This window comes from Tenrec ecaudatus, chromosome 1 (assembly GCF_050624435.1).
Source record: "Tenrec ecaudatus isolate mTenEca1 chromosome 1, mTenEca1.hap1, whole genome shotgun sequence".
NCBI classification, from domain to species: Eukaryota; Metazoa; Chordata; class Mammalia; order Afrosoricida; family Tenrecidae; genus Tenrec; species Tenrec ecaudatus.
Window position 1 is genome coordinate 172,931,263 of NC_134530.1, and position 14,317 is coordinate 172,945,579.

General features: G+C 40.9%; 1 protein-coding gene across 2 annotated transcripts in view; it reads left to right on the forward strand.

Moving 5' to 3' along the window:
- The window catches only part of ATF6 (activating transcription factor 6), a 235,030-nt gene that overhangs the window by 181,072 nt on the left and 39,641 nt on the right, over positions 1-14,317 (forward strand). For both annotated transcript variants that reach the window (XM_075564052.1, XM_075564043.1), the window contains exon 15: positions 388-472. In XM_075564052.1, coding sequence (XP_075420167.1) covers positions 388-472 — 85 coding nt within the window. The remainder of the gene's footprint in view (positions 1-387; positions 473-14,317) is intronic.

The following is a 14,317-nucleotide window of genomic DNA, read 5'->3' on the forward strand; positions in this document are numbered from 1 at the left end:
TCTAGATTTCCCTGCTAGCTCTGCTAGTAGTTGAATTGTGTAATCTGTCGATTTTGTTGCACTAAATTGCATTAAATTTTTATCACTCCCAGTGACACCAAATGCTACTTTCTGCTGAGTCTTCCATCTAACAGGTTTGTTGAATGATTGATGAAATAGATATTATCCCAACCAAGAAATATGCCAAGATGATTGCACAGTACCTTGTAATGGTATTGTATTTAATGAATCATTGAATCTATGATGCTTTGTAGCTAATTCCTTTAAAGCCAAGTTCAAATAAAAACTTACTTTTCCTGATCCCAACAAAATGTGAGTTTCCTGGGGACCTCGAATTTGGCCTCTTCTAGGACTAATAGCTAACAGATTGTTCTTTGTCCATTTTAGGATCACTTGCTGTTACCAGCTACCACTCATAATAAAACCACAAGACCAAAGATGTCTATTGTATTGCCAGCAATAAACATAAATGGTAAGTTGAAATTTTGATTTATGAATGATATATGAGATTCTTTTTTAGCCAAGAGTCTATGGATTAACTAAAATGTCCACCTGGGCTATATACATCCATGCATTAGTTTAAAATTTGATCAGTCTGTTTTAAAAATTACCATAATTTTTAAAGGAAGGGGGAAATGCTATTCTCTTTTATTTACCAGACTGTGTTATTGGGACCTTCCTGGGGAGAGCTTAGGAAGTCCTGCTGTGAGCTGACAGCACATTAGTAAGTAATAGCATAGTACTCTGAGGCTGTCCAAAGATCTTACGGCATAGTGTACCTGTTTACCACCAGAAAAGTAAAATCGGAATCACAATAATCCAAAGAGAAAGTCCCATGAGAAATATACAAAGCGCTAAGGAAATTCAGTGAAGGAAAGATTTCTTTTAGCTGGGTCCTCATGGAAAGAGAAATAATCAGACTCTTGATGCCAACTGAGCACAATGTATGTTGTTGACGTATTGCTTTCTTTAACACATGATACTGAGCTTTGCTGAAAATAGGAGCGTTAGCCATCCTTCTTAAGTCCTTTTAGCTGGTAAATGTTTTGTCTAGTGATAAGAATAGAATCACATGTATGAAAATGGAAAGCTCTTTGTACTAACGTACCATGACTCATTTTACATTCTGATAGGTGATATTAAATTACTAAATATAGCTATAAAGTAAAATGAAACAATACTGGGATCCTAGATAAATTCCAGTAAGGTTTAGTGTGAAAAGCCACTGCCATTTAGTCAAGCCCAGCACAGAAAGGCCCTCCCTGTCAGAGTAGGATTACTCCCTGGAGCTTCTGAGCAAAGTGCCTTCTTCCGTAGAGCAGCTGATGGGTTTGAACCACCCATCTGCTGTTGGTAGTCCAACCCAGAAGCAGATCGAGTCTTGTGGGGTAAGCATTAAAATGCCATTGCACATTTTAAGACCAGAGGTGGCTGTAGAATTACAGATAGCGTCCATATACACGTGAGGCAATGGGAAACGTGACTGGGGTCAGTTACTCCTCAGTCCTCAAAGTGGCATCCTCTCCGCGCACTTTCAAGAGGGCTTGTGCAGCAGATCCCTGTGCGCTGCACCGGGCTGCCTTCGTGAGCACTGCTGTGACTCCAAGCAAGACGAAGTCCCTGACAACTTCAATCTTTCCCGTTTATTATGATGTTACCTGTGGTCCATTTGCAAAGATTTCTTTACATTGAGTTGTGATCCACAGTGTGGGCTGCAATCCTTGATCTTTATCAGCAAGTGCTTTAAGTCCTCCTCATTTTCCACAAGCAAGGTTGTACCATCTGCATATCACTTCACATGCAGGTGAAAGGTGGACATTAAATAAGGAAGACTGAAGAAGGTGAAACGATGCACTAGAGTGGAAGTGCTTGTGAAGAACATTGAACTGCCAAAAGAACACAGACATCTGTCTTAGAAGAGATTGTTAACATTTTCCTTAGAAGCAAGAATGGCAAGACTTCATCTCATGTACTTTGAACATGTCAGGAGAGACCAGCCCCTAGCAAAGAACATCATGCTCAGTAAAGTACAGGGTCAGCTAAAAGGAGGAAACCCTTGATGAGACTGATTTGCACAGGCTGCAGTGGAGGATGGCACGGGGTCTGGCAATGTTTTGTTCTGTTATGCATGGGTCACTATGAGTTGGAACTGACATGACAGTACCTAACAACAACAGTATGTTGATAGTTTATTAAGAATTCTTAGGAGGCATCTTTATAGACTTACAATGTGAATATTCATGAATATTCTTCTGTGACACTTCCTTAGTCTTGTGAAGACAATTCAGAATAAATTTAAGGAAAAAATAAAATGTTGTAAAGAAAATAATCTTCATTTGGTAAAGGAAGCCGTTCTTGGAATAATCACACTACTCCCTCAAGAAAGACAATGTATTATCTTTCGAGAATTTGTTTAGAAAATATCTTTTAAGATAAAACCATAACACTGTTTACCTGTGTTCTACTTTCTATGAAAGGACATGACAAATTAGTAACAACCTTATGGAGGATGGGAATATCCAAAGACTTAGCTGTGTTCATGCACATAAGTAGACAAACAGGCAATTGTTCAAAGAGAACAAGGGATATGTGGTTTAAAATCAAGAAAAGTGTGTGTTACACTTGAATCCTTTCACCATTCCCATTTCATAAATGCTGAGCTGAAACTTCCAGATGCTGGACTTCATGAAGAAGAATTTGCCATCAGAATTGGAGGAAGGGTCATGAACAATTTGAGATATGCAGCTGACACAACCTTGCTTGTTGGGAGTGAACAGAATTTGAAGCCCTTACTGATAAAAGTAAATGGCAATCGTTAGAATACAACACAACATAAATAAAAGGAAAACCCTCGCTATTGGATGAACAAAATATATCATTGTAAACCGATGGAAGTTGTGGAGAATTTCATTTGCTTGGATCCATAATCAACGCCCAGCAGAAGTGGCAGTCAGAATAAATGCGGTGTGCCAGTAGGCAAACCTGCTGCAATAGTTCTTCAAAGTGTTACAAAGTTAAGATATCACTTTGAAGACTAAGATGCACCTGGCCCAATCAACCTCCATGCCTGGATAACGAAGACCAGGAAGAATTGCCTTTTGCAGCGAAGCGAACTTACGTTGTACGGCTCACTAAGAGACTGGGTGTGAGGTGACTGGTCAGTTTGAAATTCCACTGAGTATGACAGGATTCATTTCAGAAGCAAGGGCAGAAAACCTTAGGCCTACCAAGAAAGCAGAGTGACGGGTGGAGCATGTGTGAGTAGCAAAGAGAACGAGAGACAGCTCAATGGGCTCCGCGTTGGAGGAGGGAAGCTGAGTCCCTTTGGACAGGACACAGGTGTATAGCATGGAGTGTGCTTGCAGTAGCTATCAGCAAAAAGGAGCTTTGTAACACTTGACCAAGCAGGGGAGACACCAAGGGAGCAGGAGGGTAGGGGCGAAGGACCGGAGGCTGAGCAGTAGTGATCTAGACAAACGACTGTATTCTTACTGATTTTTTTAAATTGTTAACTTCCCCAATAAAACTCCTAATCTGAAAAAAAATGAAAGAAAGAAAATAACTTTATTCCCATTCTCTGAGTACCTAGGCTTCTTTGGTTAAGCTGGAATACGTTTAACTCGTGGCTAGGTCATTCTCAATAGGACTCTTTTTTAAGTTCTATCAAGGCAAAGTTCATTTGATTTCTTTCTAATATTGAGTTCTTTGCATGAGACTGCCTGATTTTATTTTGGAACAGTGAGCTACCCATTTATAATAAGCCAAAAACAATACGATGCTGTTTGACTTGGCGTGTCTTGGCCCAGGGACTTATTTTTTAAGATAAGCCCATCATAGATTTGGAAAATATAACAATTTTCTGTTTCAAATTCAAGTTAAAACAATATTGAGTTTTTACCACGATCTGACACTGGGCTACATTCCTACCCTTTTCTCTGAATAGTTACTTCACCTCTTGCTTTGAGACTACGTCCCAAATTGTTGTTGTTAGGTACCACCGAGTCAGCTCCGACTCACAGCGATCCTATGTACAACGGAACAAACACTGCCCAGCTGTGTGCCATCCTCACAATTGTTCTTATGGTTGAGCCCTTGGTTGCAGTCACTGTGTCACTCTCTCTCTTCTAAGACCCTCCTTCTATTCCACTGCCCTTCTGCTTTACCAAGCATGATTGCCTTCTCCAGGGACTGCTCTGGCCGGATAACATGTCCAAAGAACGTGAGATGAAGTTTCACTGTCCTTGCTTCTAAGGACTATTCTGGCTTCACTTTTTCCAAAACAGATTTGTTTGTTGTTTGTTTTTTTTGGCATTGCATAGTATTATCAGCTTTCTTTGCCAGTACCCTAATTCAAATATGTATTGATGATTCTTCGGTCTTCCTTTTTCCTCACTCCCAAACTAAAGCCTGGTTTTCACCCCAACTTCATGTTCTAACCCCCCCTCCAACGATTTTCTGACCTCCCAAATCTCCAATTCTTTCTACATGTTATTTTCCAGCATCTATTACATCTTTAGTGGCCACATATGCGTGGGCTTCAAAAGGCATGTGGAAGTTTTTAACGATCTTTTAATTCCATTTTCCACATACTTTTTGAAGCCCCCTTATTTCTCCTTACCTAACCTAAATTTCATGAACCACTGTCTCACAAACCTCCTTTTCTACCTAGTAGTTATTTTCTTCTTCGGTCCCATTTGTCTGGCAAAACTCCTAGTACGTACACCAAACTGTCTTCTTGTATTATATCTACTCTCAAACAGCTAAAATTGCTTGACAATACTATTCAGCCAGGACAAGTAGATCCACTTAAAATTTATGATCATTAATTTTTTAAAAGGCAGTCAATACTAGTAAGTTCACTTTCCCCCTCTCTGAAATAAGAATCTCTCACTTTCTTTTCTCATGTCTCCAAATCTCTTCTCACCTCCTTAACTGATGAACTCACCAAATGCTACATTGAGGAAATAGATGTAATCATAGAAGAAGCTACCTCATCTTTCCACTACCACTTTCACCAGCCAGCTGTATCTACACTCATAAACTCTGCCTTTCTTCTTGTTGCTCTAGAAAAACGTCTCTTCCACGGACTTCTAATCCTTGAGCTACTTATTAAATATGTGTAATTGGAAAGTTAATTAATTTTTCCATCATTCAGCTTTCTCATTTGTAAAGGCAGATATTTATAATAGTGCTGTCCTTTTAGAGTTGGTAAAGGTGCTCTTGTGGCGTGGTGTTACTCGTTTGGGCAGCAGGTCGGAACCACCACTTCCTTGGGAGAAAGATGGGATGCTCTAGTCTTGTAAAGCGTTACAGTCTCAGAAACTCAAAGGGGCAGCTTTACCCTGTCCTATAGGGTCAACTGAATGGCAGTGAATTTGGCTTTCGTTTTAGAGTTGGTGTGTGAATCAATTGAATAAAAATGCTTTGGAGATGTTAACTTCTATGTTACTCTTTGTCATTGTCATCACCCAAGGTCCGACCTTCCTGGATCCCAGACCCTTTTCCAGTATTAAGAACTTTGTTTCTGAAATTATATTCTTCCCTCCCACTTGATCAATTTATTCTCTACTGGATCACTCCCTTCCACATACAAAATGTCTTAACATCTTTGGTTTTAGGGATTGGAGGTGGAGGAACTTTTTGGCGCCACATCCAATTTCTCTGCTAGTCTATAGCAAAACTCCTGCAAGAGTTTCTTGTGATCACCACCTCTACTTGCTTTTCTCTCATCCTCTCCTCTCTCCGCTTTATTGAAGCCTTTGTTTTCTTCATTCCACTGAATGCACTTGTAAAAAGGTCAGTCATCATGGACCAATATCTTCACAAAGTCCAGAGTCATGCCTCCGTTCTTATCTTATCTTATACTACATCACATGACTGGCTCCTCTGTCCCTCGCCCCCCTCCTTTTTCAACCTGCAAATTTTTATTTTAAAAAAACTTAAATCTGCAGAAAAGTTGAAAGATGAGTATAATGACCATATAGTGACCCTTTACCTAGATTTCACCAATTAACATTTTCCACATATGCTTTCTCGTTATTTGTGGGTCTCATAGATAGGTCCCTATGCACTCACGTGCATTTTCGTCTAAATCTTAGAAAGTATGCTGCAGACGTCTTGACACATTGCTCCTAAATTCTTGAGCATGCATCTCTAGGAAAAAGACACTCTTCTACATAACCATAACAAAATGACTTTAAAGCTTTTTTTAAAGTTTAACATTGACTCAAGATAGTTAAATTTATAGCCCATATTCAAATTTTCACATTTGCTCTCCAAATGTTCTTGATAACTTTTTAAAAATCTTAAGATCCAAAGATTAAACATTGCCTTCATTTAGGCTCCTTTAATCAAGATCAGCTCCTCAGCCTGTTTGTATATCCTGGTGTGGTGTGGGGTGGTGTGGTGGTGGTGGTGGTGGTGGTGGTGGTGGTGGTGGTGTGTGTGTGTGTGTGTGTATTTAATGACTTACTCATTTAAAAAAATCAGATTTGAGATATAATGTACATAACAATAAAATTCACCTATTTTATGTGTACAGTTTAATGAGTATTGGCAAATGTTGTGAAACCACTACCTCAATCATTATCAATAAAATGTATTCATTGATTTAAAAAGTTTCCTCATATCCCTTTATAGTCAGTTTCACCATGTGTATGTTGCCCATTGGATGTGAATTAGTTTGTCGGCATCTCTGCTCCCATGGCTTATCTAGTTCCTCTGAGGTCTCTCTCCTTTTCAGTCAGCGTTGACAGCGTTTCTCCACAGGGAGCCCAGAAATCCTGTTGGCTATGTTTGCTATTTCCTACTGTGCATCCCCAGTACCCAGATCTTATGTTCCTTGGGAAATGTTGTAAGATGAGGCACATTATCCATACTAATATTGGCAGAATGCTTTATCTTCAGTTTACAGACAAACACATCAAGAATACAGACAATAATTTGTGCCATTTACACAACTACTACCTAGCCAGGATTTAAATATATTGTACAAAATATATTCTGGTTCACCATTTATTATTCTCTTCATATTAAAGACAGATAAGTGACTATTAAAAACTATTTGAGACTCCAAATTTAAGATAGAGTTTATACTGAAACACCATATCCTTAGACTCACATTCATTGAGAATCATATAAGATGGTGTACTGCAGTACTTTGAATTTGTTAAATGTTGACTGAAAGGATAAATAAGGTAAGTGTTATTTGGTCATTTATTACTTTGTGGTCATATGAAAAGATTTTTTTCTTCTGATGTCTATGTTCCTTTGAAAATATTATTTAGGGAAATATCTTCAAAGGAACATTTCTTAGAGGATTTCTTATTTATGAGGTATTACTTTTCATTTGAAATATTTAGTCATATTCCTGAAATGTTTTCCTATGTAAATTTTTTTCTGCACTTGGCACCAACAAGCAGTTTAGTCTAATTATTTTAAATATAAAATAATTAGCATGTATACTACTAGGTTACCTTTCTACTGCATTGGGATTGCATGCTCATAATGAAGAGTGCATTGACCTTACCAACCTCTTTTTCAACAGTTGTTCTGCAAACAAAAATTGACAGATAGGAAGACCCAGTACTAGGTTTCTTTGGCTTTTTAGGTATTTGTACCTAAAAAGTCATACAATGGCTCTAATTGATAATCTGAAGAGTAAAACAGACATGAAAAGTTTAGGCACCTGTTCATTGACATTGCGAAGACATTCCCAGTATCAGAGTTTTAATCCTGACGGGTTTGAGAAAGTGGACTAAAATATATTTTTGTAACTTCTAAGTATAAAAGCTACATAAATCCAGGAAAGAAAAACAAGCTGTGGATTTGATAACTTTTCTTACCTACTAGAGCCTGTAGATTTTTGGAGAGATGGCAAAAGACAGGGAGTCAGATCATACTGAATTGCTGGTTTGTGCAGTGTACTGGATGGGAATGTTTGGGAAGAAGAACTTGAATCACCAATTACAGTAAAGTCGTAAATGCTCAAGTAAATGCCTGGTCTTAAACTATAAAGTTGTAATGATTCTCCTTTGTGGTTTTGAGCTGTGGGTACAAAAACGTTTAAGAATGAACAGTCTAGGTAGGACATGTGTGAAATTTATACCATTGAAAAGTTACCGCTACCTAGTCTGAGTATCTTGTGTGGAGTCCAGGGGGGGTCTCTGTATTTGCAGCGGCGACTCATTCCTCAGGGACCGGGGTGAGTGGGTGCGCAGGCCGAGGGCCAGGGGCTACCGAGAAACCCACTGGGGTGGCTGGAATATTGTTTCAAGATTTGGATGTGGGAAGGGTTGTGAGGGGAGAGGAAATCCCACCAAAACCCTTTCTGGACTGTAAGCGCCCTGAGGGAGAAGAGTGCTCATAACAGATTCTTCAGCAGTAGCCCTTCTCCCTGAAGAGTTGGCCCCCCGGGCGACTCTAGAGGCTTGGGTTGGAAGGAAGAGGTCTCCATAGATGTTGCTCGGCTGAGAGAGACCTGAGCTGCAAAGAGGTACGGGACGCAGAGTGACTTGAGTGAAGGAAGGTGGGGGTGGAGTGGGGGGGACAGCCCCGCTCCTGCGATAAACTAGTCACACCTTTGGGCTGCTGGTAGATGGGCACACCACCTAGGGACTCCCTGCTCCTGGGGAGGGAGGGAGCAGTAAAGGAGGTCTGTTGGCCATGGCTGCCCCAAGGACTTGGCTTTGGGAAGACATCTGGGGACCAAGGACTTCTGGAACCCAGACAGGATTAGTGTGATAATTCTGTTTCCTTTGGCTGAAGTTGGGCTTGTGTTCCTGAGGGGCACTGTACACCCCCACCCCTGACTCAGGCACACTTGGCGTTTGGAAGGGCTTTAGAAGAAGAATGTTGATCGTGGCTTACCAGCAAATAGCAATCCTTAAGAAGTAGACTTTATTTACCCCCATTGTACTAATGGAGGGGAGAGGCAGGAGGAAATGAGAAGACTTTTGTCAAGTCAAATAGGGCCGAGATGAGAACCAAGATCTCTTGTACCAGACCTTGGCTTCTCCCTGGTGGTGCAGTGGTTACATGTGATCTACAGACTGGCAGTTCGAAACCCACAGTGAGGTCACTCTGAGTCCTTATTGACTCTTGAGGTAAAACAGGGTTGAGTTGAGCTGATCAGAAGATAATGTTACCACCTAACTGCCCTAACAAAAGCTACTAGCTGCTCCCAGGGTGAAAGATGAGGCTGTTTATACCCATAAATAAAGATATGCAGCTTCAGAAACACTATATAGGGTTCCTTGAGTCAGAAATTAAAAAGACACCTTAAAGAAAAAGAAAAAGAAAAGTTACCAATCACATCCTTCTGTGATCTTCATGTTGTTATTATCTTTATTTTGGTAAATTATTCATTTTGAATTCCCTTTATTATTTAATTTTCCTCATCTCATAAGAGTGACACCATGCTAGTGCTGTGAGAAAAGCCTGTCTTTGAGGAGGGCTATACACGGAAGATTACTGACATGAAAGGAAATCTTAAGTATCCTTTAACAAGGCTCTTGTAAATGACTACTTGATTGGTAGAGCAATGGATAATGAATGAAAATTGATTGCTGTTTTTTAAAACGAATTCTGGAAGTTCTACTTGTACTGTAAATCAACATTCCGTGCTTTAATTGTTTCTACTTACGTTGTGGTAAAAGTGTTCACTTCCTTTCCATCACCCAAGATACATAGTTCAACAATATAGAGTGTAAAATAAGGGGTGTTGTTTTTTTTTTATGGTAGCTACTGTGCCGACATCTTTCATCAGGGAAGGAACACAGCCATCAGCAGAGGCCATTATTTAACCAGTACATACGTTGATTTGCTTTGGCTAGTCCCCTTCCCTTTGTAGGCCGTATTATTTAAATTACCGTGGTACTTGGGTAATAAAAATAAACAGAGCTGGTACTCCAATCCCAGCCTCTAATTATTAAAGGGCCAAGTAGGTGAACAAATGACTACAAGGCTCAACTGTAATTATATTCTCTCTCAAAACACTTTCCACGTAAATAAAATCTAGAGAAACCTACTAGCAGTGGTGCACAAATACCTGCCAGCACACGAAGTACATTTTTAATTGGAACGTAACAGAAGGGCAGGAAGCAACTACGTAAATCTGGTGGTTTTACTAAAAGGAGAATGTGAGTACATAAAAGGGAGGAGGTTTGTGGGTTGGATAAAAACTGGGGGCGCTCCCAGGACTATGGGCGACCTTGCTGGTGTTTGAAGTACTAGTGGTATAGCTTTCTGTGTCAGCAATATGCAAGCCACCACAGTGTGACAGATATGTGGAGGGTAGTAAGTAGGGTGAATGATCATTCTTCTGACTTGCCAGTTATATACAAAATTCCCATACTGAGAGAATTTCTGCTAAGAGAAGGTGAAAAATCACACTGTTTATCTGAAGAATAGATTTCCCTCCCTCAAAATGTATAAACCCCCAAAGCTACTGACACTGAGTCAGTTCCACTTCCAAGCCTGCATAGGGCTTCCGAGGCTTCGTGGGAGTAGACACCGCCCCTCTCTCCCCTGGAGTGGCTGAAGGTCCTACCGCTGACCTGCTGGTTAAATAGCCCAACCTGACACAGCCACCAGGGCTTCGCAATGCAAAGTACATACCGATGTATTCATTATATATAACTAAGATGATGAGAACGAACACTCACCAGACCAACTACCCTCCACGTACCTGTTTGTCACACTTGGTGGCTTGCATAGTGCTGTGACACAGAAAGCTATGCCACTAGTACTTCCAACACCAGCAGGGTCGCCCATAGAGGACAGGTTTCAGCAGAGCTTCGAGACTAAGACAGACCAAGAAGGAAGAAGTGGTCCACTTCTAAAAAATTAACCACTGAAAACTTTATGAATGGCAGCAGCAAATTGTCTGGTATCATGCCAGAGGATGAGCCCCTCTGGAGGGGATTCACAATAGAGATGGGCACAGTGGCTGAAACAGTGGGTCCCAACATACAGCCATTGTGGGACGGGCAGGACTGGGCAGTGTTTTGGTCTGTTGCGTAGACGGTGGCTGTGAGCCAGTACTGACTTGATGGCACCCAACAACATACCAGCTGCAATTTTGAAAACCTTTATGAAGACCCACATTGGGATGGATGTAGCAGTATTCTGGTAAGAAGATAGTCATTTAAGGGAGGAAATTCCACTCCATTCTTCAGATTCCATTTGTAAGCTCATTGCGCCCTTATAGATATTAAGACACCAGATAAGCCTGGATCAACAACAACATGATTGGTATCCATTTTAAACCAGAAACAGCATCATTTTTAAACATAGAAATTATTTTTAAAATAGAAATCAGTTAGGTACAGGGTAGTTATAAATCCCCAGTGCCATAAGTTTAGAATCACACATAAGAAAACAATGGATAATAAAATTTTGGTGACTAAACACTTGGCACCCTGGGAGATAAATTTTGAACTACTAGACTGTACAGAAAACTTAGAATCTAAATATAAGGAAGGGTTAACGTGCTTGTTTAAAGAAAGGGTTGCACTCAGCTACGAATAACAAATCCTAACTCAAATGTGACTTAAATCGGGTTTTAGTTAGCTAGCTAGCTAGTTGGCTGGTTTTGTAGGTAGGTAGGTAGGTAGAATGAAAAAGAAATTCATAGCCCTGAAGCACAGTTAGCCGGTTCAGTTGCTGGTGCTGATGAAACACCTAAGGATGCTAACACCCAGTTTGTTGTGATTTTCTGGGCCTTTCCCAGATGATCACAAAGTGACTCTACAGAAAAAAAGGAAGAAGGCATATTAACATATACCTGGACAGGAAACGTTTTCTAGCAAGTGTTTAGTAGACCTTTAGTTATATGTAGCTCAGTGACATACACTGTGCACATGCTAAAGCCTAGCATTACGGATGCTCTAAAATGGTGTTTTAATTGGGTGCGTTCTAACTTTTTTAAGACTTTTAAAGTTAAGGATATGGGATGGACAAATTAACAGTAGCAGCTTACACTGTACTTTATACATGCTAAGTTGGGATTGAAGGAGACGTCTGGGAGGAGGTAGTAAAGAGAAGGTTCATGATGAAGAGAGATGGACAATAAGGATTTGTTGCTTGGGTTGCAAATGATGGCGCTCATTGATGAGTTAAGGCAATGACCTTAAGCTATCTACACGAGGGGATTTGAAAAAAATTCCATTATTTTTAAATTCCATTTCCCCACATACTTATTGAAGTCCCTTCATGTAATAAGGTGAGGGTTCTATTAAAGAGACTATTGGTCTGGCTGTTGTCTGTAAATAGAAAAAATTGTAGAGAGAATGAGCTGGAAGACGCATAAGGTAAATTGCAATGGAGAGAAGCTGGAGGCACTACACAGTCTTAGAGGTTAAAGGCTTGGAGTAGAGAGAAAGGGAAACTTCAAAGAAGAAATTTATAGCACTTGGCACCTGATGGTTTATGAAGGAGGGAGAAGTAAAAGCTGATTCCATGATTTTGAAACCAGAAAACGGAACGACCAGTCCAGCTTTTGGTCAGCAGCCAAGTGCTGTGCCTTCACACCAGGACTCCTAGTGCCTAGTACTGCAGGTGAAAGAAATGGGTAGAACGGGAAGGAGTGCGCTGGAACTGAAGATAGCCATCAGGGGATTTGGGGGGTAACTCGTGGAACAAAGTGCCCCTAAAGAATTCTTGCCTGGTAAATTCAGTGTTTTCTTTCCTCCTAGTTTGCACCCACTCCCTCATCAGTTAGGTACATTTGTCGTTCCCACAGTGCTCCCTCGGTTCCTTCTCATTCACCACCCCCATGCTTTTGCAGTCCACAGAGTGCTTGCAGTTTGGGTGGGAGCAAGGAATATAAAATAAGGATCTGGGAAGGAGAGAGGCTGCGCTTCCCGCTCCTGCTAATTGCCCGTTTTCAGCTTTGCCTTGGCCACACTTTGGGTTACGGAGGTTAACCTTCTGTCCAAATTGTTGCAGTAGCATCCTAACTGGTCTCTCTATACTTTCCCACCTTAATTACCACGGAGGAACCCTGGTGGCGCCGTGGTTACATGTTGGACTGCCAACCACAAAGGCAGCAGTTTGAAACCACCGGCCTGTTCCTCAGGAGAAAGAGGAGGCTTACTGCGCCCATGAAGAGTTACTGTCTCAGAAACCCACAGTGGGTAGTTCGACCCCATCCTATGGGCTCACTCTGCAGTGAGTTTGGTTGTGCTTTCTTGTTTGCTTGTTTGTTTTGATATTTACTACAATTTTCTCCGTTATCAAAGTAAATAATCCTTATACATGGCTTGTATTATGCCAGTGCCTGTCTCAGAACCCAGCAGAGGCTTTTCATTGTGGAATAAAATCCAGATGCATGAAGGCCCAGGATCCAACCAATAATTACTCATAATACCTGGAATCGAGGTTAATTAGTGTATTTTGAAAGCATTTAATTACCAAGTACCAACTTTGTATCTCTCACTGCCCTCGAGTTCAATGTCGACTCACAGGAACCCTAGCAGGACAGGGTAGAACTGTCCAGGTGGGTTTCCGAGACCATCACCCTTTACAGGAGTAGAAAGCCCTCTCTCTTTTCCAAGGAGTGGCTGGTGGTTTCAAACTTTGGACCTTGAGGGTAGCAGCTCAATGTGTAACCACACACCACCAGAGCTCCTTAACTTTATATCAGCTGTATTAAAAAGGAGAATCTTCACAAGTGGATGGATAAACAGCATCATGATAAATGGAGAAAATGTGAAGTTAACAATGAGTTCATTCCACTTAGATAAACAGTCAACATCCATGGAAGCAGCAGACAAGAAAAACAATGCATTGGACAAATTTCCTACAAAAGATCTCTTTAAAGGTTTTAAAAAGGAAATAATATCTCTTGGATGAGCAAGGTTCGCCTTACACAAGCCATGGCTTTTCCAGTTGCCTCATGTGTATGTGAAAGCTGGTCATTGAGAAAGGAAGACAGAAAATGTGATGTCTACAGGCTGCCTGGATGCCCTGCCCTCACTTCTCCATACTGTTTACCCTGCCCATCCTTTGGGATCTACCTGTGAAAGCCTCTCTCCCCCCTGAAAAGCACTTCCTTTGGGCCACTTGATTATTTCTGTAGGCCCTTGAATCATCACTAAACACATTTAGGTAGCTGGATAGCACAAACAGTTAAGTGTTCAACTATTTGCTGAAAGGTTAGCTGTTCAAATCCACCCAGAGCACCTTAGAATAGAGACCTGGTGATCTGCTTCCAAGAGGTTACCTGAGAACCCTGTGGAGTCATTCTCCTCACTCAGGAGGTCACCATCTGTGGTAGTGACCGTGTCCCAACAACCGCTCGCCTGCGTCTTTATCT